Source organism: Manacus vitellinus, unplaced genomic scaffold (assembly GCF_001715985.3).
Source record: "Manacus vitellinus isolate BGI_N305 unplaced genomic scaffold, ASM171598v3 scaffold_7_pilon, whole genome shotgun sequence".
Taxonomy (NCBI): domain Eukaryota; kingdom Metazoa; phylum Chordata; class Aves; order Passeriformes; family Pipridae; genus Manacus; species Manacus vitellinus.
Genome location: NW_021940813.1, coordinates 26,238,854 through 26,261,318, shown reverse-complemented (window position 1 = coordinate 26,261,318; position 22,465 = coordinate 26,238,854). Strand labels below are relative to the sequence as shown.

Below are 22,465 nucleotides of genomic sequence, written 5' to 3'. Positions count from 1 at the left end.
CTCTGGAAACTGATTTCCTGGGTGTTCTCTTATTCAGTAGCAATGACAGCAGCAGGTGACACGGTCAGTGTCACAGGTAACCCTTCTCATTCAACTCTTGCTCTGGTTCGGGTCAGAGGTTTACCTTTTATATCTTTTTTTTCTTTTCCTGCAGAATCAAAACAAGTTAGATAGCAGTTTTTGAACTTGCAGAGGAGACACTTCCTTCATCTTGTGTCAATGAGAGTTTGTCTGCTGGAGATGAAATGCCCAATAAATCTGTCCTCGAGCACCATCTGATGGGGAAAGTCATGTATTGACTGGGGACGTTTCTCACTTTTTCAGGAAACCACATCTTCAGCAGTGATGGGGAAACATGCCAAAGCCACATACAGATGTTTTGTTTCCAGATGGACTACCCAGTACACTCTTGTAGTATAAATATTTTAGTGTGTTTTCGATGAAGCAAGTTCAGTTTTACAGTTTTAGGGAAAATATATATGTTCCACTCTGAATTAGGGTTTTCTGAGAATTTCTTTCCCCCTTCAGCTGTTGAGAGGCCTATAAATTGAAAGTAAATAGATCAGAAAGTAGGTATAGCAAGGGCTAGAGTAGATAGACATCCAGTTATCTGTTTTAGGTAGATATATGAAAGAAAAAACAATATTTTGCCATGAAAGGCAAAATTTTAAGGGCTGTCCTACTTGGTACTAAAGTATAATGCAAACTTCACTGAAACCAGTTCATCAAAAGAAAACTGTGCTGCCTAACAATTTAGAAACTTTAGAATATCCTTCTCCACTAATGCCACACAGAAATCACATGGAAAAACATAGTTAAAAAAATTGCCAAACTAATATGCCTGTTGTTGTGAAGAGTATCTTGGGCTCTCTGGGAGCAAACACACTTACCCTCCACCAACTTTCTGAAGAGTTGCCAAGTCCACCAATTCCAGACATCAGCTGATGCTGCAAGAAATGTGCCATTTCCAAATTTCTCCAAGTTCTGCCAACATTTCCCAGCCTCTGAAGAAAAGATGAAGGATTGTGAAATTAGCTGGAGCAATGCTTTTTGTACTACAAGAGCTCTGATCCTATAAAAATATCCTTGTAAATATGCATAAAACATGACATCTGCAATACACAGTTCCAGCCATGCCAACAATAGGTCAGAGGCTCAGGCCAGAAAACATGGAGGAGGGGGTATCAAGTCCAAGCATGAGAAGGAGGAACCACTTTAGGACACAGTATAGAGAGAAATCATGGACTACCTGATTCAGGTGCTTTTTAAATCCAGATTACTAGAAAGACTAACAGTCCTTTTTTTAGCCCTTTTTTCAGCAGATCATGATATAACTTACACTTTCAAGATAAACCTGCAGCTGTGCTTGACATTGTCTGTTGTATGAATGGCTATGAAGACTCTCCTAAAATTTTCAAGTCAAAGAGTTTCATCTCCCTCCTGGCTTATCTATTAGATGGCCAGACAATTTATTAAACAGGGGGAGATTGGTTTAGCATTATTCCTTTCCCAAGATGGCAAACCCTGATATGGCTCCCACACAGCACTGACATGCTTTGGAAACCTTTTCATCCTGTGAGACGTGGCAGAATATGGGGGACAAAAATTGCAGAAGGGAAGGCAGTAGTTAGATGGCTGCTCTGGTGACCTTCAGTGGTTCATGTGCTCAGGTTTAAATTTGTCATTTGTTACAACAGCACCCTTATTGCCACAGGTTTTGTTTCAAAAAGTAATTTTTTTTTGCCACAAAAAAGAAAAGTAATTTTAAATACTGCAGTTTACTTAATTTATTTTTCATCTATTACACATTTGAAAGGATGGAAGACTGTTTCCTATTGTGAAGCACATTTCAGAAAAAAGTTCTTTGATGCTGAGATTTAAAATAATTAGAACTTTGGATTAATTTCTCTTTGTAAATTAACACATAAATTTTTCAGGGCTTCCCTTTAAAGCAAGCTCTACACTCTTTCATTTTTAAAAGCAGCCTGACCTCCACTCACAGTCATTTGATTCTTAAAGTTCGGGCTCCAATATACTCCCTTACAAGATTCATGATCAGTTCTTTGTGAATGAATCTTCAGTATTACAGCAATAACAGCACCGGCAAGTCTTGGGTTTTCAAACACCAAATCACCAAGCTATAAAGGATCATTTACTTCACGATATCCCACAACACCCGCAACCAAATGGGGACTGGCAGCACCTCCACATACCCACAGAGGTTCCCATCAGCAGGGATGTGATGGCACTACAGAGTGGCTGAAGTAACAAGCACGCCAGTTCATAAGCAACCCTTGTCCTGTTTTGTTGCTGCATTACCTGCTCAATAATCAACCTATTCTCAGAAAATGAGAATGGTAGTGACCCTTGTGATGGTGCTGTGTTGAGTAAATTTAGAGGAAAGAAAACTAGATAAGAAACTGAATTCTGCAGAATTGGTGTATTGGGTTTGCATTGCAAGGTTCTAGTACCAGGGTGGCTATAAAGGTGCTTCTCTGAGAAGCTGCCAGAAGCTTCCCCTATGTCCAACAGAGCCAATGCCAGCTGGGTCCAAGATGGACTCGCTGCTGGCCAAGGCCATCAATCAGTGATGATAGTAATGACTCTGGCATAACACATTTAAGACAGAAAAAAAAAAGGTTATTGTGCAGAAGTAATTGTGGCCAGAGAGGAGTGAGAATATGTGAAACCATTCTGCAGACCTCGAGGTCAGTGAAGAAGGAGAGGGAAGAGGGGCTGCAGGCACCGGAGCTGAGGTTCCCCTGCAGCCCGTGGTGAAGACCATGGTGAAGCAGGTGTCCCCCTGCAGCCCATGGAGGTCCACAGGGGAGCAGATATCCACCTGCAGTCTGTGAAGGAGCCCTATGCTGGAGCACGTGGATGCTCAAAAGAAGGCTATGACCCTGTGAGAAACCTGCACTGGAGAGGGCTCCAGGGACCTGTGGACCCACAGAGAGAGGAGCCCATGCTTGAACAGGTTTACTGATAGTACTTCTGACTCTGTGAAGAACCCATGCTGGAGCAGCCTCTTCCTGAAGGACTGCACCATGTGGTATGGACCCACACTGGAGCAGTTCATGTGCTGTAGTCTGTGGGAAGGACTCACATTGGAAGAGCCTGTGGACAACTCCTGTGGGAGGGACCCCATGCTGGAGCAGGGGAAGGACTCCTCTCCCTGAGGAAGAAGCAGCAGCAGAAACGTGATGAACTGACTGTAACCCCCTCTTGCCCAGCTCCCTGCACTGTGGCAGGGGAGGAGGTAAAGCGCAGGAAGAATGGAGGGGAGTGTGTGTGTGTGAAGAAGGTGTTTTTAAGATTTATTTTACTTCTCATTATCCTGATCTGATCTGATTGATAATAAATTTAATTAATTTCCCCAAGTCAAGTCTGTTTTGCTCATGACAGTAATCAGTTTGTGATCTCTCCCTGTCCTTATCTAAACTCACGAGCCTTTTGTTATATTTTCTCTCCCTTGTCCAGTTGTGGAGGGGAGTGATGCAGTGCCTTTGGTGGGTACCTGGTGTCCAGCCAGGGTCAACCCACCACAACTGGTATGTTTATAAAGGATCTCTTCAAATGTATACAGCCTACACCAGCATGAAAAAAAATCATACATTTGCTTCATCATTTAAAAGCAACAAAATCAGTGCATATCATATGCTACCAGCTGTTTTACAGATATAAATTAATATCCTATATATGTAGTGTCTTCAACATGGCCTGATCAAAACTGTCAGAAAAGTCACTTTTACCAAAGTGAAAATTTTGAAAAGCAAAAAGCAAAAATCCCCCCAAACAACCCAAACCAAATCATGCCCCTACCCTTCCTACATGCCCAAGGGAGCCAAGCCAAAATAAAGTAACAGCAAGTAAGAGAAAAATCTTAATTTGCAGTGATTTGCTGGTAGAAACTCTTTTCCTTTAGTCCATATTCAGATCTCTTTTGTTACAGTCTTCAGATAGGACAACTGGATTGAAGAAACTGCCTAGTAATTCAGTAGTTTGCCCACTAGACTGTAGCCAAAAATAGCTGCAGCTGCTCCTCCCTCAACTTGAAAGGGGGAGTCACATCTCATCTCTGGGAACATCACTGAGTCATCATTCTTTGAACTCACACAGTTATGGCAACTAAGAGGCAACACAAGGGACACGAATGTGGTCTCCAGGCACTAGGAACAGTAACTTTAAGCACTTCATCCCAAAATTGCTAAGTTCTTCTTGGTTGAATCCTTGGTTCCTGTGCTTTTTATGTCAAATGTAGGCAGATTCAAATGATCATATGAATCACGGTTTGAAGAAAAAAAAAATCTGCACTTCATATTGAGTTGAACAGTTCTGTATTGTGCTGTAGTTTTAGCAGAGGAAGAGGGGAAAAAGCACAACGACAAAATGATGCATGTGGAATGTCACTTCATTTCTAATCCTTAAAAAAAAATAAATTATTGAAACTTTTCTGATCCTGGGGCTGTATAAAGAAGGTGTGTTTCTGTGGCACCTCAGAAATCATTCTGGCCTACAAGTTAAAGGCTTATCTTCTGTAACATGTATTACAACATGCCCCCTAGATCACAGGCTTTTGTAGATTTCTCAATTTTAGTATTTAATTTCATTTTTATTTAGCTTATATGGAGCACCATTTTTCAAAATAAAACAAAAATATTTGCTTACAGGGGAAAGCACATTTTTCACTTATGTATAAACCAGTGAAGTTGTAAAGATTTTGTAAAAAATATTCAGGCAGCTGTATGTGTTAGTATAAGTGTTTACAGAAGTCAGACTTATTCAGTGCACCACCTTAGAAAGGTAAATGTTACCTCATATAACCAGCAAGTATTGGAAAAATTACTAAATCATTCATATATATTAATTTTTGAAGCTTTTTTCCTACTCATTTCCTTTACCCCTTGCTAGAGATGAAAAACAGAAGTCCCTGAAAAGTTTTAGGTAAAGAAAAAAAAAAGATGAAAAGAAAGAAAACAGGAAAATTAGGGCAACAATGTTTTGAGGCATCTACCAAACAAGGCAAGAAAAGATAAGACACTTGAAAATGCCTCAAGTTCCTCGGGAGAAGATTATTGTAATAAAGAACTCTAAGGATATGTACTGAAATCATAGCACTAATAAGACACTGATTATGTCAATATATAAAATAAAAACAATTCCGTTTTATATATATATATATATATGTACATATATACATATATACATGTATATATATATATATATATATTCCCATGGTGCTGCTACTGGAATATTTCAACAAATATCTGAACACTAGCAGGCACTGGAAAAGGTAAAGAAGAAAATGAAAATAAAAAATGCAAAACACCATCTATGACTCACCTGAAGCAGCAACAGTGTTTGTACAGATGTGTTCAAGAAGATAACTAAATTGTTTTTCAACAAACCCTCCCTCAACCCAACAATTACATATAGTTGACTTTGTACTTTCTTTAAGTATTATTAGGAAGAGCATATGGAACCTTATCAGTGAAAAATACATTTTTCCTATGTTTCAAATGAAATACAAACACTGGTGAGTGGCAAGTAATATGAGCTTGAACAGTAAATAGCACAGGACTGCTAAAACTTCCAGTATAGCTCTGGGAGTAACCTCTCATTAATTAAGCCATGCACTCAAACAATGACTAAAACACAAACAAAATTTTTTCTCGTCACTGAAATGTCACTTATGCCTGAGATAAGAGAGGATGCATTATTCAAGATCCATGAACTACTGCTAGTTGCTCCAGCACATCTTTACAGTCATTCAAAAGAATTAAGAGGGAAATTTATTCTTAAACTGAAGGTTGGAAAACTGTACAGGAAATAATTACAAATATTTATGACAAAATTGAGCAGTAGAAGTTATTACTAAACAGAAACCATCGGTTCAAATTTCAATAAAACTTACATTCAGCCTCAGTTTCAGTCTGAATCGGCTTGTATAATTTTAAAATTGTCCACTTTAGGTCTTCTAATACACGAAGTTAGCATATACCCAGTTCTGTTACCTGGGAAAGACCAGGAATCAGCAGGGGTTGGATGACTATCCCAAAGTGCCTGATCATGGTGTGCAGCAAGTTTTGTAGACAAAGTATGCTTCAAAAAAATCACATAAGCAAACACCTTATTAACTGAGCTACTGTCACAGAAGACAAATGGCAATTGACCACAGCATAAGAAATTAAGGCCAACAAGCATATTGCAAATTCTCCTTCTGATTAAATAACAAATATCCACCTTTGATTAAATAATAAGAATCAATTTTTGTATTTTAACAGTCCCTCAATCTAAACACTGTTTAAAATATGAGCTACAAGCAGGATTCGTGCATTTCGTGACATTCTTTTTTCCCCCTCAAAAAGGGTTAAAAATCCATTTAAAAAAAAAAATCACAGGCAGTACAATACAGCAACATAGCAACACTGGTCCCCCTTACAAATGTTCTAGTGGTACCAGTTAGAATAACATTTATCTAGAGTTAACAGAAAACCAGCATTGTCCTCCTTTGTTTTTACAAACCTGTTGTACGGCTTCCCCGTAGATCAGCACCCTGCAGCAGAAATACTTGCCTCCACATGAACACAGTGTGCTCTCTTAAAAGATCATGTAAGCACTGTACAAGCCTGGCAGGTGAAGATACATCTATGCAATCCAAAATTGTGCCTACTGATTTTTTAACTTCACATTTCCATGACTACAGTATTTTTGTTTGTTTGCGTTCATTATCAGAATAGCTACTAAAGCTAGTCCAACAGCTAGACTTGGAGGGCCACAAGGACTGAACTCCTGCGCAATTCCAGAAAGGAGTGGGGCAATTATACGTCCCACTGATGTCACAGACTGTCCAACACCTAGAAGTGTGCCACTGGCCTCATTCCCACCAATGGTCAATTCAAGATCAATGATACAAGTACGACCTATAGTAGTTGAAAAGGCTAAGAATGTGGAAGACAAAATGACCATCCATATGTTCAATGCTGATGCATACAGGAGAATCAGCATACAGGTGAAAGTGCTGGAGTGCAACAGAACTCTGTAAGTGTTATGCTGATAGAGCCTTGTTATTGGTCCGAGCAGACAACCAGCCAGGACTCCAAGTGCACTGCTATAGCTTGTTAAGTATCCAGAAAACAGTGGTTTCACTCCAAATCTCTCCTCCAAGGCCAGAGTGAAATTGCTATAGTACAGCAGTATAGCCACAGACATCAGAAACCGCACTAAAAATATATCCCACAAGTTAGAGCATGCAATCTCTTTAATCTTCTTCAACACTGTTGCAACTTGGATCCACGGAGACTGGAAAACATTATTGTTTGTCACAGCTCTATTAGCTGCTGATTTGAAGTGCAGGTCATGATTTGCTTTTGCTGCGAAACTATTTGTTCCTTTGTCTTGATGATGTTTCCGGTTGCCAGTGTTTTCTTCATTCCAAGGTAACATCCAGACAAGACCTATGTATATCAAGAAATCATTTTATTTCATTCAATTGCATCAACTTTACATAAAAGACATTAATTTGACTGTAACAAATCAAAAAAGGACTTCGACAATAATTTCACTTAAAAAATTGTAATCTTTAAGGCTAGTGTTTTCACAGTATCAGTTCAATTTTTAATGTAGTGAAAGCAACAAAGGAAACAATGAAATGCCACGCTCATACCATATGAACAAATCTAAAGACTAAAGCAAAAATTCTGAGTTCTAGTCTTGATCTTTAGGCACATCAAAAGTTCCTATTTGTGTCTGAATGTAAAGGGGATATATGCAAAACAAAGGAGAAGCACCTAGAGGTTAACTGTTGCAAAATTCCCAAAATTCCTTCCACTCAGGTTCAAATTCAAAGAGTAGTATCAGTATACAGAACATTTATGCCATACATGATAAATACACTACGAATTCAAGGTATTACAGATGGCATAAAAACCCGAAAGTACTGAATGAAGGGACCCAAGATGGAAAATGTCACATATAACTTACCACCGTTCAGAAGGAAGATAGAGGCACAGATGAAGGATGTTTGATAAAAGCCACCTTCCAACTCTGCAAGGTAGCCACCAACCACAGGCCCCAGAATGAAGCCCACACTAGAGGCTGCATTGAAGCGTCCCATTACCAAAGGGCGGTCTCTCTCCGAAACCAAGTCAGAAAGCAGGGCTTTAGAGATAGAGAGCGTGTGTTTGAAAATACCTGCAACACAATATAAACAAAATAACAAACATGTGTTGTTCAAAAGATTAAAGACGACAGAAGCTATCAGAAATATCAATGAGCAAAATCTGTACGATTTATATTTTTAAGATCCCATTAATCACAAATTCTTCAATGCTAGAGCCACGCAGCACACTGGGCCATGACCATAATCCTGACTGTTTAAGGATTTGTACTTAGGAATCAAAATTATTCAGGCATCGGCGTCAAAGAGTGCTCCTGCAGCCCTGATGAAAGAAGTAACTAAGTCATGTGCTGAAGCACTCTAGGAATAAAATAGCTGCTAAAACAGGAACTTTGATGGAGTAGAAATGGTTTGTCTGTTTATGGACATAACTCTGTACCAACTTGGTTGAATACGAAGAGTGCCAAGATTGTAACACACCAAGTTCATATGAAAAAGTGGTGGGTGGCAAAAGAATAGCACAGAAGGTTAGGCATACTGCAAGAATATTAATAATGCAATCTTTTATGTGGCTTCCCTCTGACCATGGCAATGCTGTCACAGTCACTGTGACGTCAGGATTAAAAAGTACTACATCTACTACTCATCTAATCAAATTTTAACCAAGTGATTCATTAGCAAGTTGTCTTTAAATTAAGAAACAATATTAGGAGTTCTTAAATTAAAACTATGGTCCATAAAAGTGCCCTTTAGTAATAGCACTGCTTATTGTATCAGAATATACCCAGTAGGTGTTCAGCTATTTTAAGAACTCTGCTACAAACCCTGGCACAAACTTCACTTCTGTGCTGCAAACATACATGCTTTTGTACAACATAAATGTTTTGGTTGAAGCAATGACCTAAAACTTCAGCCGAATTTTCTAGTATCACTTTGAGGTATATTTTCAGCATTAAAAAACCCCAAACCACATATCATTCCATTCTCCATCGCAATTGCAGGCCAAGATTTTCAGCAGTCACCTGGTATATTGAGTACCTGCTATGACTAATTTTACAACAGCCTCTTTCAAGATATTGCTGCACTCCTGTTCTCATAAATTTCAACCATTCAAGGCGGCATAAAAGTTGTGACAGTTGTTGAGTATACATTTATCCTGGTTTCATCTGGATAGAGTTAATTTTCTTCTTGGATGTAGGATGGGAATAGTGTTGATAACACAATGATGTTTTAGTTGTTGCTGAGCAGTGCTTACCTTAAGTCAAGGACTCTTCTGCCTCTCACCCCATCCCACCAGTGTGTATGCTGGGGTGCACAAGAAGGTGGGAGGGGACAGAGCCAGGACAGTTGACCCCAGCTGGCCAAATGGAGACTCCACATCATATGGTGGTGTGCTCAGCATACAAATGTGTGGGGGTTGTTGATTAGAAACAGCCTCAGCACTGGTCAGCGAATGGTGGGAAACTGATTGTGTATCACTTGCTTTGTATATTCTAATTCTTTTTTATTATTACTATTTCTTTCCTTTTCTGACCCATTAAACTGTCTTTAATTCCACCCATGAATTTTACTTTCTTAAATTCCAATTGTCTCCCGCATCCCGCTGTGGGAGGGGGAGTGAGTAAGTGGCTTTGTGGAGTTTAGCTGCCTGGTGGGTTAGGTCACAACAACATTTCAAATTATTTTCAAGAAAAAGTAATGAGAATTCTTGATTTGTAGAGATTTTTCCATTATTAAGGTTTAGTTGGTGCTGCTGGGTGATGATGTAGTCACCCACATACCATGATTTTTCCTGTAGTAACTCTCAAGCTAAGACTACAGGGAATTTAAACTGCAAAATGCCAAGTGTTTACTCACCTACAGGGACTCTAGAAATGGCAAACAGCAACACAGTGGTGGATGTTCCAAGAAGGAAGTAACCCAGTGCACTGAGAAGAATACAAGCAAGCAAGGAATACTGTCTTCCTACTATATCACTCCAGCAGCCCTTTTACAAAGCAGAAAGAAAGATTAGCTTTTTATAACACTAAGCTATGTACAGTGAACAATCAGTACTTCTAAATTAAATTGAGAAAAGAGATCAAAGGACTGTCAATTAAAGCTTGATAAGCTTATTGCACAACATTCCTAAGTGCTCAAAATCTGGAAGTCCCCAGCAGAGTTCTGCCCTGTTGGCAGTGCACCTGTCAAAACTATGATTCCACTTAATGCTACGTATACAGCTTTTTAAAAAACAATTTCTCCCTTTTAAAAATAGTCCTGCAATACATATTAGCAGTAGTGGTCTTCTGAAAATCTTATTATAACCAACCACAAATATTTGTTTGCATTGATGGTTGATGTGTACTAGACACCTGTTGAACATCCTAAAAGGAATGATCCTAGATATGAGAAGTTTGTCATCTGAGTGCGTAGGTAAGAAGTAGTTATGAGAAGGGTAAACAGAAAACTTGCATTTAGCATGCTTATAAATCAGCATGATTCCAAAAAGGAAATAGTTTTTTAAGTAGACAGTGGTCTTGCAGTTCAAAGAAAATGCCACAAGATTGGCAAATTATCCCAGATGGCCTGGGTAACAAACCCTGAAACAGTTTTTTCATGAGATGTTCGAAATCTGCTCCCCTGAAAGCTAGAAAACGAGTACCAGGGTAATCTTAGGATGCAAAAAACCAATAGCTAATAGAAAACAAAGCCAAACAAAGAGCAAAGATACAATGCATTAATTTAGACCATATGTTGAATTACAAGGCACTGCTCACTAGGCATGGAAAGTGAAGTAGATAACAGGCTTATGAAGGGCTGACTCACAATGTTTTTGGATAGGTTACTGCACTGAAGGCAACTGCTTTACCAGCACCAATGCTGAAGAAAACCCTGTGTGACTGCGACGTGCTCAGTAACGTATCTGAGCCTAAATCTGTATTCTAATTTTTGTCTAAAAACTGTATTCCGTTTGAGTCTGAAAAATCTGGCAATTCACTATAAATGAAACAAACATTTTTCACACAAACTAAAACCTGGTTCCTCCAACCAAAAATGCTTATAAGAGCACTTTATGCACTTTCAAAATGCCAAGAAACATCATTATTAGCCTCATTCTTTTTCCCCCCTACAATCCATAGAAATACCAACATGCTCTGGAATGTAGTGTTAGAACTCACCACAAATGTGCTGGAAAACAGTTGCATTATACCATAGAGAGATCCTAAAACAAACAAAATACCAGTATTAAAAATTAAACTTTTTTTTTAATCAAAAATACACAAAATTTTAAATCATAAAAAAATGAGAGAAATTCTGGGAATAATTTACTGGAAGAATGGGAAGAGGGAGCATGACAAACCAAAGGTAGTGTTTCAGGAATGACAAAACAAAAGTGCTGAAAACTTGTAAAACTATGTAAGGTAGAATGATGTTGCTTTGTATAACAAAGCAACAGATACAACAGCAACAAAACAGATACATGCATTTATGGTTGCTTTCTCAGAACTGGGAGAGAATTTCATTACTGGGAGGGACTAATTATTTTCCACTTGGCACTTCAACCTACTGCAAGGGGCCACAGATACCTTGAAGAAACCACTTTGTCATTTTGAAGGCTAGGAGTTTATCAGCACTTAGAGACAGAAGAGAATGAACGAAGAGAAGCAGAGAGAAATATCTGCCAGACTCTCTTATTTATAGGAATACATCTCAAATCCCAGGTTTTTTTTAAGTTAAAAATCAAAGCAAACTGTTGAAATGAAGACATATTTCTAACTAATTGTTGCCTAAAATAATACTGTCAAGTCAGTGTAGAACCAGAATTATTTCGTGAAAAGTGCTAAAATAGAAAAGCAATACAATAAAAAACTGAATAACAGAGCCTATGTCAACCACACATAGCTATAAAGAATGTCATACTTGTATCACTCCAAATCATAAACAGTACCATAAAATGTACTTTAAAGAACTTTAAACCCACAGAGCTTACCTTACGACTTAATATGTTAAGATAAACCCCCTAATCTTCAGAATTTACTTGTAAAAACTCCTTAAAGTGAAAAAATATTTTGCCAAGACAGTTGCAAGGATTTTAATCAAAATGGGAGCAATCGTGGGCTTTGGAAACCTTTGGAGAACCAGCTACAGAAGTACTGTTTGCAGAGTCTGTAAATAACAATAAAATTAGAAGCAACACCTCTAGCTCTCTAAATTGCTGAGCTGTGAATTCTTGGATGCTGGAAAAGCATCTGTACAAATGTTACTCCAAGCCTTCCTAGTTCTTTCCAAGTGTACTCTTTTCCATGCGTGTGCTTTTGGCTACTGTCAGTATGCAAGTTTGGACAGGTCTATGGGTCTAACACAGTATGGCTGCCCTTACAGTTTTACTAGGAAATTGTCCTTACTTACTTTGAATTGTGCTATTAGCAAGGAAGAATTATGTTACAATGTCCAACTTGCAGTAAGGCATAATCCAGGCCTTATCTTATTCTTTGGTAAATCAGTCAAGTACTACAACTCACCTATTATTCCAGCCACTGTATGACTTGCTCCTAGAGATTTGATATGAAGATTCATTAAAGGAACAACCATGCTCACCCCAAATAAATCCTGAAAAGAAGGCAGAAAAAGTTTTATAACTTCTACAAAGATGATATAAACCTAGATTAATAACAGTCAACATTCAAAAAAAAAAAAAGTAAATTACCTCCATATCAACACAAGGTTAAAAGAAAATTAATTTTTCATGGTCAACATGGTATGTTGGAACCTCTGCAGTGCATCAAGTATGTACAAAATTACAAAACACATAAACTGAAAGATAAAGGATTGCCTCTTGGAGGAGCTAAACTTAGGAAAACATCAGTCCTCTCCCCCCTCCAGATACAATCCTTCTCAAGATACACATTTAAACATTAAATATTTCTTTAATATATATTAAACTTTACCCATTTAACGAGAAAAGTACTTGGTGCCAGTATTTTAAATTTGAAGTTGTCTGTAATTTCAATGACCTAAAAATACTTTTTACTTGTGCAAAGAAAGTATATTTTGAAAAACTACAGTATTTCAACTCAACTGCAATGGGGAAGAAGCTATGATCTAAACCTACTTACACCTCTGTGTATAGCTTAAATGTAGTGAAAAGACAGAAACATGAAAAAAAAGAAAGAAAAAAAGAAAAGTATTTGTGAAAAACATTTTGTAAGAGGAGGGAAAAGGACACTGCCCATCCTGAACAGCACAAGGATCTCCTGATTGTTCCTTTTGCTTTTTTCTCTTTTGTTAAGCTCACCACAGTGACGTAGTAGTTCTTCCACTACTACTACAATCTGACACAGCATCTACTGTCCCTTGGAGAAGATCTATCGGAGCAAGACCACCTTTCATCAGCGACTGCTTGAACTGGACTACTCCAAAGCCTGATTAACTGTAACAATGTGTATCCCTAAATTCTCACAGTCTGTCATTAATTATCTTTTGATGCTTGAAATTGAGACTTACAAGGTTAGAATCATCATTAAATACATCAGCATTAACAAACAGAGTACATGACTTCCAAACACCTGCAGTAACAGTCTTAGGTGTCATCTCAAACCCAAGGGAGGTTCAGTGACCTCGTCCAGGTTATTAATAGAGACATTAAAAAGAACAAGGCTCAGAATATATCCTGGCAGTACTGGACTTGTCATAAGTGTGCAGGTAGAGCAAGACCCATTAACCACCATCCTCTTATGGGTAGTTACTTCTCATTTCATGTGTGATTTCTTATGTTGAATGACGGATATCCTGTATTTGCCTGGCTACAGGAAGCTTGCATTACAAGCAACAGCTCCGTATTATATCAGGACACTCCACACCTCTAAAAGGACACTTTGTTGACATCTGTGTGTGCTCTGGCTCGGTGTCAGCAAGATATTACAGGGCTGGAGAACCAGAGAGTGTAAAAGTTAGTTAAGAAGCAAAGCTTGTTCTAACACACCTTTACCTGGAGTATTTGGTCCAGGACACAAACTGACTAGGTTGTTTCTACTGCCCAACCTAAGGGTAGGTAAGACAGTATCTCGACGTGTCAAAGTGCAAATTCGTACTCACTTTGTATTTACTTTCCAAGTAATCCCTTTTAATTTCAAATGGCACTTTCCTGGGGCTAGTGAATCAATACAGAATATGATCCATCTTTAAAGTCTATATTCTCTCAGATTTTTCCTCTAGAAAAACCCATGTTCAGTGTTTCTTTTTTTTTTTTTTTTTTTTTTTTTTTTTTTTTTTTTTTTTTTAATATAAGTTTACGTCAAGCACGGGTATTTCACAGGGACCAGCACTCTTATAAGCACAAGGCAAGACTCGCCTTTAAAGGCGCTGCGCTATTCCATGGCACGCACAGGATAAAAATACGCCCCCTGTATCAAACTGCAGGGCTGTTCGCCCGGACAAAACAGCACAGCCGCTACACACCACTATCGCTACAAGCATCCCAACTCCCCGAGGAGCAGCAGCAGCGATGTACCCCAGGACCCAGCAGCCTTTATCTGGAGCGGAAAGGTCTCCCCTCTCCAGGCGCGGCCGCCCGCCCCAGGCCGCTCGGGAAGGCACCGCGGCCCTCCCACCGACTCCCCGCTCACCAGGAATCCCACCACGTAGAGGCAGCGCACGAAGCGCCCGGACCGCTCCGGAGCCCCCGCGGCTCCCTGGCCTCCATCCTCGTCCTCCTCCTCCTCCATGCGGGCACGGCGGCCGCGCCGGGCGTGCGCAGTGCCGGCGGCGCGGCGGAAGCGCGGGGGTGGCGGGACAGGGGTCGGTGTTGTTGTTTGCGTTAGACGCCGTGTTCTCCGTGTCTCCTCCTTGTCAGGCGAACAGGACGAAGAGTAAAGAGATCTGTGCTTCCACGCCACAGGACTTTGCCCTTCCTGCCTCTTCTTGCGTGTTTGTGCAGGGGAGTTTTGCAACCCGTCACGTCAGGGCCTGAGGCCCCAAGGAAGGAGGAAGAGCGAGATGGAGCCGACGGGCAGAATATGCCGTAGGAGCGTGGTGCTGGATCCCCTGCACCGTTCTCGAGGTCGTTGCAGAAAGATGACTTTTGAGCCTATGCACCTCCGAGCCTACCTGCTCCATGGGGAATATCCATGGGAAAAATGGCTGCGTCCCACCGCCAGTGCTAGTGCTTGGCCCTCTCAGAGGGTCAGCCCGGTGCCAGCACCAAGTGTTTCTGGCAGCAAAGTGTTTTCCTGCCTGGCTGTGTGGCTCGTAGTAGTGGTACTGCCCAGGGAAGAAGGGCATCCCTCCTTCTGCTTAGCATGCACACCACTGTGCTGTATCTTCATTAAAAGTCAGGGATAGCTGGAATTGTTGTTAATTGTTATAATGCATTTGCATCCAGAGAAGTAAAACACCATTCTTAAATTTCTCAGATGCACAGGTGGAAGCTTTTGTCACATGCAAAATACCTTTATGTTGGAGGCAGAAGTGTTCTTTTATATAGTTGTTAGGCCAGGGATCAGTGAAAGGGCTGCAGTTTTAAATACTTACAAAAAACCACAAAAGGGAGCAGGAGGTGCTGTAACTTGTTTTTAACTATCAGTAAGAAGAAACTTTTGAAAAATGTTGATGACTTTTAAAAGTTAGCACCAGTTGGTAAAGTTTGAGAGTGATCATTCCATAACTGACAATAGCATGACTTCAATTCTGTCTTTGTGTTTTCAGAAGAAATAAATATCACAGGGCTGAGGTTCTTTGACAGATTTAGGTCACAAAAAAGGAGAGGGAAATGTGATTTTCCTTATGGTTATGAAGAATTAAGCTGAAAAAAACCCAAACATGTAAGGCAAGACATATTTCTAGATATGCAGCTTATTTGTAAGATACCAAGGCAAAGCTTAGACTAGTATATGCATAGGGACAAAGATGTTATCAGAGTCTCCAGAATAACTCAGTTGTTTAATGTTCTAGTGACTGTGATGTTTTATAATGGGGTTAACCAATACATCCTGTTAATTTATCTCTCTCAGGCCACTTGGAAGAAAAAATCCTCTCAGTTAGGTTTTTAAAATTCTGGATATAACATTAATGGATCTCACAGTTGCATACAGTTCCTCTGAAATGGGCAAAATGGTGACAGGATACTTGAATATTAGAGCATCATGGGAATTGCCACTACATTGTCTGCTCAATATTGCGCTAATTTTACCCTTACTCATTTTAACTGAAATGGAAAATGGAAGAATTAAGAAATGGAAAATGCTTGAAAATTTATCAGAAGAAACTATTAAAGAGGTGAATTATTAAAAGATGTTGTAAGGGTTTAGGTACTTTTCCTGGGGTCTAAGGCACATTGACTTTTGTGCGAACACTGAGCCCAAGTGAAATTTTTGAGGTTTTATGTAAATGGTAGTCTCTGTAAGTCTGAGAAACCAGAGTTAGCTATTTTGCATTCTTCTCAGATTCTGAAGATCAGAATGATCTAATATAATGGGGACAAAGTATTGCAGGCAGGAATATTGAATTCTGACAATGAAAATCCTTAGTTTGTATGTTATTTCAAGCTATCTCTATGCAGAATGCCTTTTAAAGCAGAGAGTAACCAAACTTTATGATATTCCAATAACATTGCCAATGCAAACTGTTCATGGAGAAAATATTTTTAGATGTCTCTTCCTTTAATAGATCTGTTACTGCTTTTGTCCTGGCAAACTTGGTCATATTGTTAAAAGAATTTTAACATGCTTACTTTTGCATAATATGTAAGAAAAAGGCATTAATATATAGTAATGTGGCAAGTATTTCTCTTGCCTTTGAACTGAAGGCACATGAGCCCAGCTGCTTCAAAGTTTCCACTTATGTTCTGTCATTGCAATTACAAAGTTCAAGATAAAGGTTCCCAAAATAAAGAAATCTTAAGATAAAAGTCCCTAAATAAAGTGATTTTGTGACTGATAAGGGAATTGACTAGCAATTAAAGGAATTAAACACAAAGAAGACCATTTATAAGAATCTTAAAGAAAATAGAACCAGTCTGGTATCTTTGGGGGCAGATTTACATAGTTGGTTGATTAAAATCAACTAACCATCAATATGGCACACTTCTGTTACTTAAACTGTTTGACTTGTTACTAAATGATTCTTAAAGACAGTAGGGCAGTACATACTCAGAAATGGCAAACAGCATGTGTTCAGAATTGTCCAATATGTCTCCAAACTGTTTGCAAATGGATAATCTTCCCTGAAGAAGGGGTATGTCTAGACGATCCTCTTATTTCCATCCCTTTTTCCATGATCCAGTAGAAGCAGTAAAATTAAAATCACCAGTCCAAGAAAAGTATGCAGACACTATAGTCAGTACACAACCTGAGTACTCAGCTTTCAAAATATGCAAGTATCCTAAGTGTAAAAGCACAGCTAGAAACAAAGCATGATGCATGCTGAGCATGTCACCTCTCTGTTGTGACAGTCAGTGATTGTCAGATGAACTTGGTAGTCACAGTACATAGCCAGTGACCATAAATTTTTATTGCTATTCCATGGCCCAAGAAGCATGTTCCCATCTTTTGATCAACAGAGGAACCAGTAAGTAGAAAAGCAGGAAAATTTAATTACATTTGTATCAGTTCTTCAGTCTGCATACTAATACAACATTGTGCCTACATCTCCTGTCCTAGTTGAAGATCAGTTTTGAATACATGGAAGAGGGTTTAAAATAAAAAAAAAAAAAATTAAAAAAAAAGAAAAGAGAGAGAGGGAGACTAATGGCAGAAGGAACGTTTCTTGCAGTGTTGGGCTGCCAAAGATCAGACTATCCTCAGCCTTAATAGACTATTCTTGCCTCAAATTATGAATGGGGGAAAAACTAGTCTGGGGAGAATGTCTGAGCTTCAGTTTGGTCATGAGGGGAAGGGGTGAGACATCTGCAGCCTTTTACTGAAAATGTCTACTGTAGTCATTTGGTGTCTCCTGCCAACCTAGGGTAGAGGCAGTCTGCAGCTGCTCTTCCTCAGCCAGCTCAGTGGCTGTGTGTGCTCTGAGCCATGACAAGTGAAAGCACTGATGGAGTCATATGAAATCTAACTAATTTTTTTTAAGAAAGATCCCTTCATTCCTTCAATAGGGAAGAAAATTTTAAACGTTATAAATTATTAAATAAAGTCTGTAAAATACTTTTGTAAGGCAGACCTAAGACAACTACAGCAATTTATTCAGGTAAATGGAACATATTCTTGGATTCCTGCATTACAAGTGGGTAAGGTCAGGACCCCCAAATGTACAATTTGTCATCAAATTTAGTGAATCTAACAATGACTTACTTCATTTGGGTTTATTGCTTCAGATCATTAGGGTAGCATTCAACAGTCATTTCAACTTTTCATATACGAATTGAGCCCAGTAAAAAAAGTGACAATCCAGTGGTTCAGAACATTTTAAGAGGTACTTAAATGAACTTGAGTTTGGAATCTGTTGTTAATCTTAAGGACATTTGAAGTGTAATCTGTCTGAAAAGACCTGCAGATTTAAGGAATGTGGAAAGAAATCTTTTAATTGACTCCACCCTCAAAGCTGTAAGTGCTGGTGAGTATGTCAGAGCAACTTATAAAGTATTTATTAAAAAAAAAACCAAAACAACTTGTTAAAGGGAGGAATTATTTCAGGCATTGGGCGTAATTCTTCCCTGCTGGAGATTCCATGGCAGCATAACTAGGGCCATGTAGTTTTTTATGTTTTTTTCAGTTAATGTTTAACAGATGAATACACCAGAACTAGTTTAGATTTTATTGATCTTGGATTATTGATTGCCTGGATGACTCCTGTTGACTCCAGTCTATTTCCTATTGTATTATGGTACACTTATATCGCCCCACACCTAGTCTATGATTTTTAAAAATTTATTTATTTATTTTCTCCTCAGAAGCTCTAAAAGCTGGAAGGGTACAGAAAGAACTGGAGTCTAGTTCCTCAGGCTTCCTGAATAAAATCCAAAAATACGTACCAAAAAGTATCTGCAGTAAGTGGAAGGTGCTACAGCCTCAGAGTGAGATCTATAATAGCTTCATGCTGTGGAAGGACCCATGCAGGACAGTAATAAAAATGGTTAAGAAAGGTCCAACTCTTAATTTCTGACTATTTCTGGGGTGCAGGTGGATAACTGGTTCCACAGAAAACTGCCTGGAACACCTCCTAAAATTAGGGAACTCGTTCATTTCTATGAAGAGTGCACATGGGATGTGTCACGACTTTAAAACAGTGCAGGAGACATTAATGGTGTTGGCCTGGATTCCCTATAATTTTAAAAATTGTAAAAATTTAGAGCACTCACCAAGGATGGTGATATGATAGAGGAACTCAGATACACCCTCTTGTACCACTGATGATTCTAGTTATCTTGCTCAACGCAGGGACATGATTCATCACACCTTGAATCAATAACATGACACAATTAAAAAAAATAAAAAAATGCTTTTCTATATTTTTGCTATTGTATCCAATGTAGATTTAATGTAGGATACAATGAAGAATGGAATATATGAAAGAGTGACCCGCTAGTAGTCATACTAAAGTTTTCTCTTCTGTGGCTGAATAAATCTGTGATTCTTTGTAGAATGTCAAAGTCTTGAGGATGGAGAGGGTATGAGGCAGGATCCAGATGGGACATACCTCCTTCAGCTTTGTTAATTGGGGTGGCTGCAGATGTGTAACAATAGATCCTGGATACATAAAAATGTGTAGATGTAATGCCTCATAAAGAACATTTTTCTTGTTGGTTTATTGGAATTCCTGTTGAAGCTGTTGCTGGGATACATGCTGCTTATGTCCCCTATTCTCTTACCATATTCTTACCTATTTTCTTAATATAGCTCATGCAAAATGAATGACTTGGTGATACCTGTGTTCAAAATGACTTGATTTCATCCATTTCTAGGGGACTTCAGCACATCTCTACAATCTCTGCCCAGGTTTTACACGAGCCAACAACGTACCCTTGCTGCAAAGCTGATGGATGTTATACTGGTCTGCATTAGGCAAAGCATTGCCAGCAAGTCAAGGGAGGTGATCCTTCCTCTTTATTCACCACTGGTGAGGCCACACTTGTGCTGGGTACAGTTCTGGGCTTCCCAGTACAAGAGGCACATGAACATACTGCAGAGAGTGAAGTGAAGGGTAACTAAGGTGATAAAGGGACTGGAGCATCTCTCCTATGAGGAAAAACTGAGAGAGCTGGAATTGTTCTGCCTGGAGAAGAGAAGGTTTAGGGGGGATTTTTATATGAATACTTGAAAGGAGGGTATAAAGAAGATGGAGCCAGGCTCTTTTCAGTGATGCCAGTGACAGGACCAGAGACAGTGGACACAAAGGGAAACACAGGAGGGTTCCTCTGAACACCAGGAAACACTTTTTTGCTGTGAAGGTGACCAAGCACTGACTTACGTTGCCCAAGGCAGTTTCTGGAGTCTCCAAGCTTGGAGGTATTCAAAAGCCACATGGTCCTGGGCAACCAGTTCCAGGTGGTCCTGCTTAAGCAGGGAAGTTGGACAAGATGACCTCAATCATTCTGTGATTCTGTGATTTGTTTTCTGATTTACTATAGTATTAAAATTTAAGTGGTTGTATCTCAAATTAGTTATTCCAGACCCTCTCTTAGTCAGTGAGCAAAACAAAACAAACAATAAGTAATCGTGCTTTTAACACACAATTCCTTGCACATTGAAGTAGTCATCCAAAAATAGGTCAGATGGACTGTGCTATAAAAGTGGTGATGTGACTGTAGGGGAAACCCGAGGTGACCAGCTTAGTTGGAGACAGCCTCCCTGCAGCTGTCTAGTGTTAGGTAAGATGAATCCTGGCCAAAGAATTAGTGGACAAGGTGTACTATATTCTGTATGTCTGCCCTTTGCTGACAATGGATCATGTAGGTGCAATAGATAACATACTGCCCAGCTGGGGAAGATGGACAGAATGAGGATTGGTATCAGCGGGTGAGACACTCCCATTGCTGTTCAGAATGTTTTCTTTCAGCTGTAAATGGACATTGAGGTCTCAGAAGGACTCAGCTCTGAGGCAGCTGCTGAAATTGTTTCTTGGTGTTCAGCAAGACATGCAGCCAGTTCTAAAAGGCTGTTTTTAGATCATGGACATATCTGCCAGCACAGATAAGGAGCTGCCTGCCAATTCCAAACATACGCACACGACATTTACTCAATCACACACAAACATAAACAAGCAAATAAACAACCTCCCCTTCCCATAAACTAATCAAGCTTTTTTCCCCCTCAGATGCAAAAAGAAGAAAGACACAGCCTGCTATTGTTTCGATTTCATGTTTGGTTTTTTTGTGGTTTTTTTTTTCTTTCTGTTTTTAAATACAAGGAGGGGCTCAGACACTATATTGAAGGTGGAGCTATTTAGATGCATAAATAAAATATGCAGATTAAGGAGTTAATTTAGCTCTATCTTCTAGTGAATAAGCAGAAATAAAATCACAAAACTTTTGCCAGCTTTGTTAAATGACATCGGAATCCATCCATTATGTTGGGGCCTTCAATCTTCACTCTATAAATCAATGAATGTTGGGCTTAATTGGCTTATTAAAACTGATTTCATTACTTCATTGTCATTATAGTAGGAATAAATTTGGCTAAGTCATTTTGGTTTAAAATGGCAGTATTTCTCTAGAAATTTAGGAATTTTGGGAAGATTTGGGGAATGACCAAATTGTATAAGTCTTGTATAAGATTCAGAATAACGATTGTTTTGGCTTGATAAGCCTGGCCCTATTTTCTCTGCCTTGAAGCATTCTCTCTTCTACTGAGAAACCTTCAGAATTTAATTTAATTAAAGAAAAAGTGCACTGAGACTTTCTGTGAATATTCAAGTAGTGGATAACATGAATTTTTAAGCTGACATAACAAGTCTTAACATGGCTTCTGATTCATTCCTGACATAGCTGGGCATAATACTGGTGATGTTAGAGTATTTGGAAGATAACACTGCCAGAGAATGTGCCATAAATATAAAAGAGAATAATTAAATTAGATCCTCTCAGGATGAACGTGCTAAACTGAGACCACAGTGCATGTACAGTATATTAAAAATAAATACTTGCCCTGCACAGTCAGTAATTCAGCTGTCATTTGAATTCAGTGAAACTTTTCATGCAAAGTGTTTTCAGTGAAGCTACTCTCAGGCAGAAATGGGTTCACATGGTTACTGACTTTTCTGACCTGAAGCCAGGTAGGGGCAATATGACTGGAACAGCTGTTTGATTTTTTTTTAATTAATTGTGGTTCAGTGACTGAGTCAGGTGACTGGAGTTCTCCTTTTACTTCTGTTGTAACACTGAAAAAGTCATTTCACTATTGTGAAGTTATAACCCCCCCA

At 39.1% G+C, this 22,465-nt stretch overlaps 1 protein-coding gene across 1 annotated transcript; it reads right to left on the bottom strand.

The window, feature by feature from the left end:
• Positions 1-5,926: 5,926 nt before the first annotated feature.
• Positions 5,927-14,858, bottom strand: MFSD9 (major facilitator superfamily domain containing 9). The gene is made up of 6 exons (XM_018084212.3): positions 14,728-14,858; positions 12,625-12,712; positions 11,281-11,324; positions 9,977-10,106; positions 7,984-8,193; positions 5,927-7,457 (listed from the first exon to the last, which is right to left on the bottom strand). Exons 1-6 carry the CDS (start codon positions 14,824-14,826, stop codon positions 6,670-6,672), a joined length of 1,359 nt encoding a protein of 452 aa, XP_017939701.2. The 5' UTR covers positions 14,827-14,858; the 3' UTR covers positions 5,927-6,669.
• Positions 14,859-22,465: the final 7,607 nt, after the last annotated feature.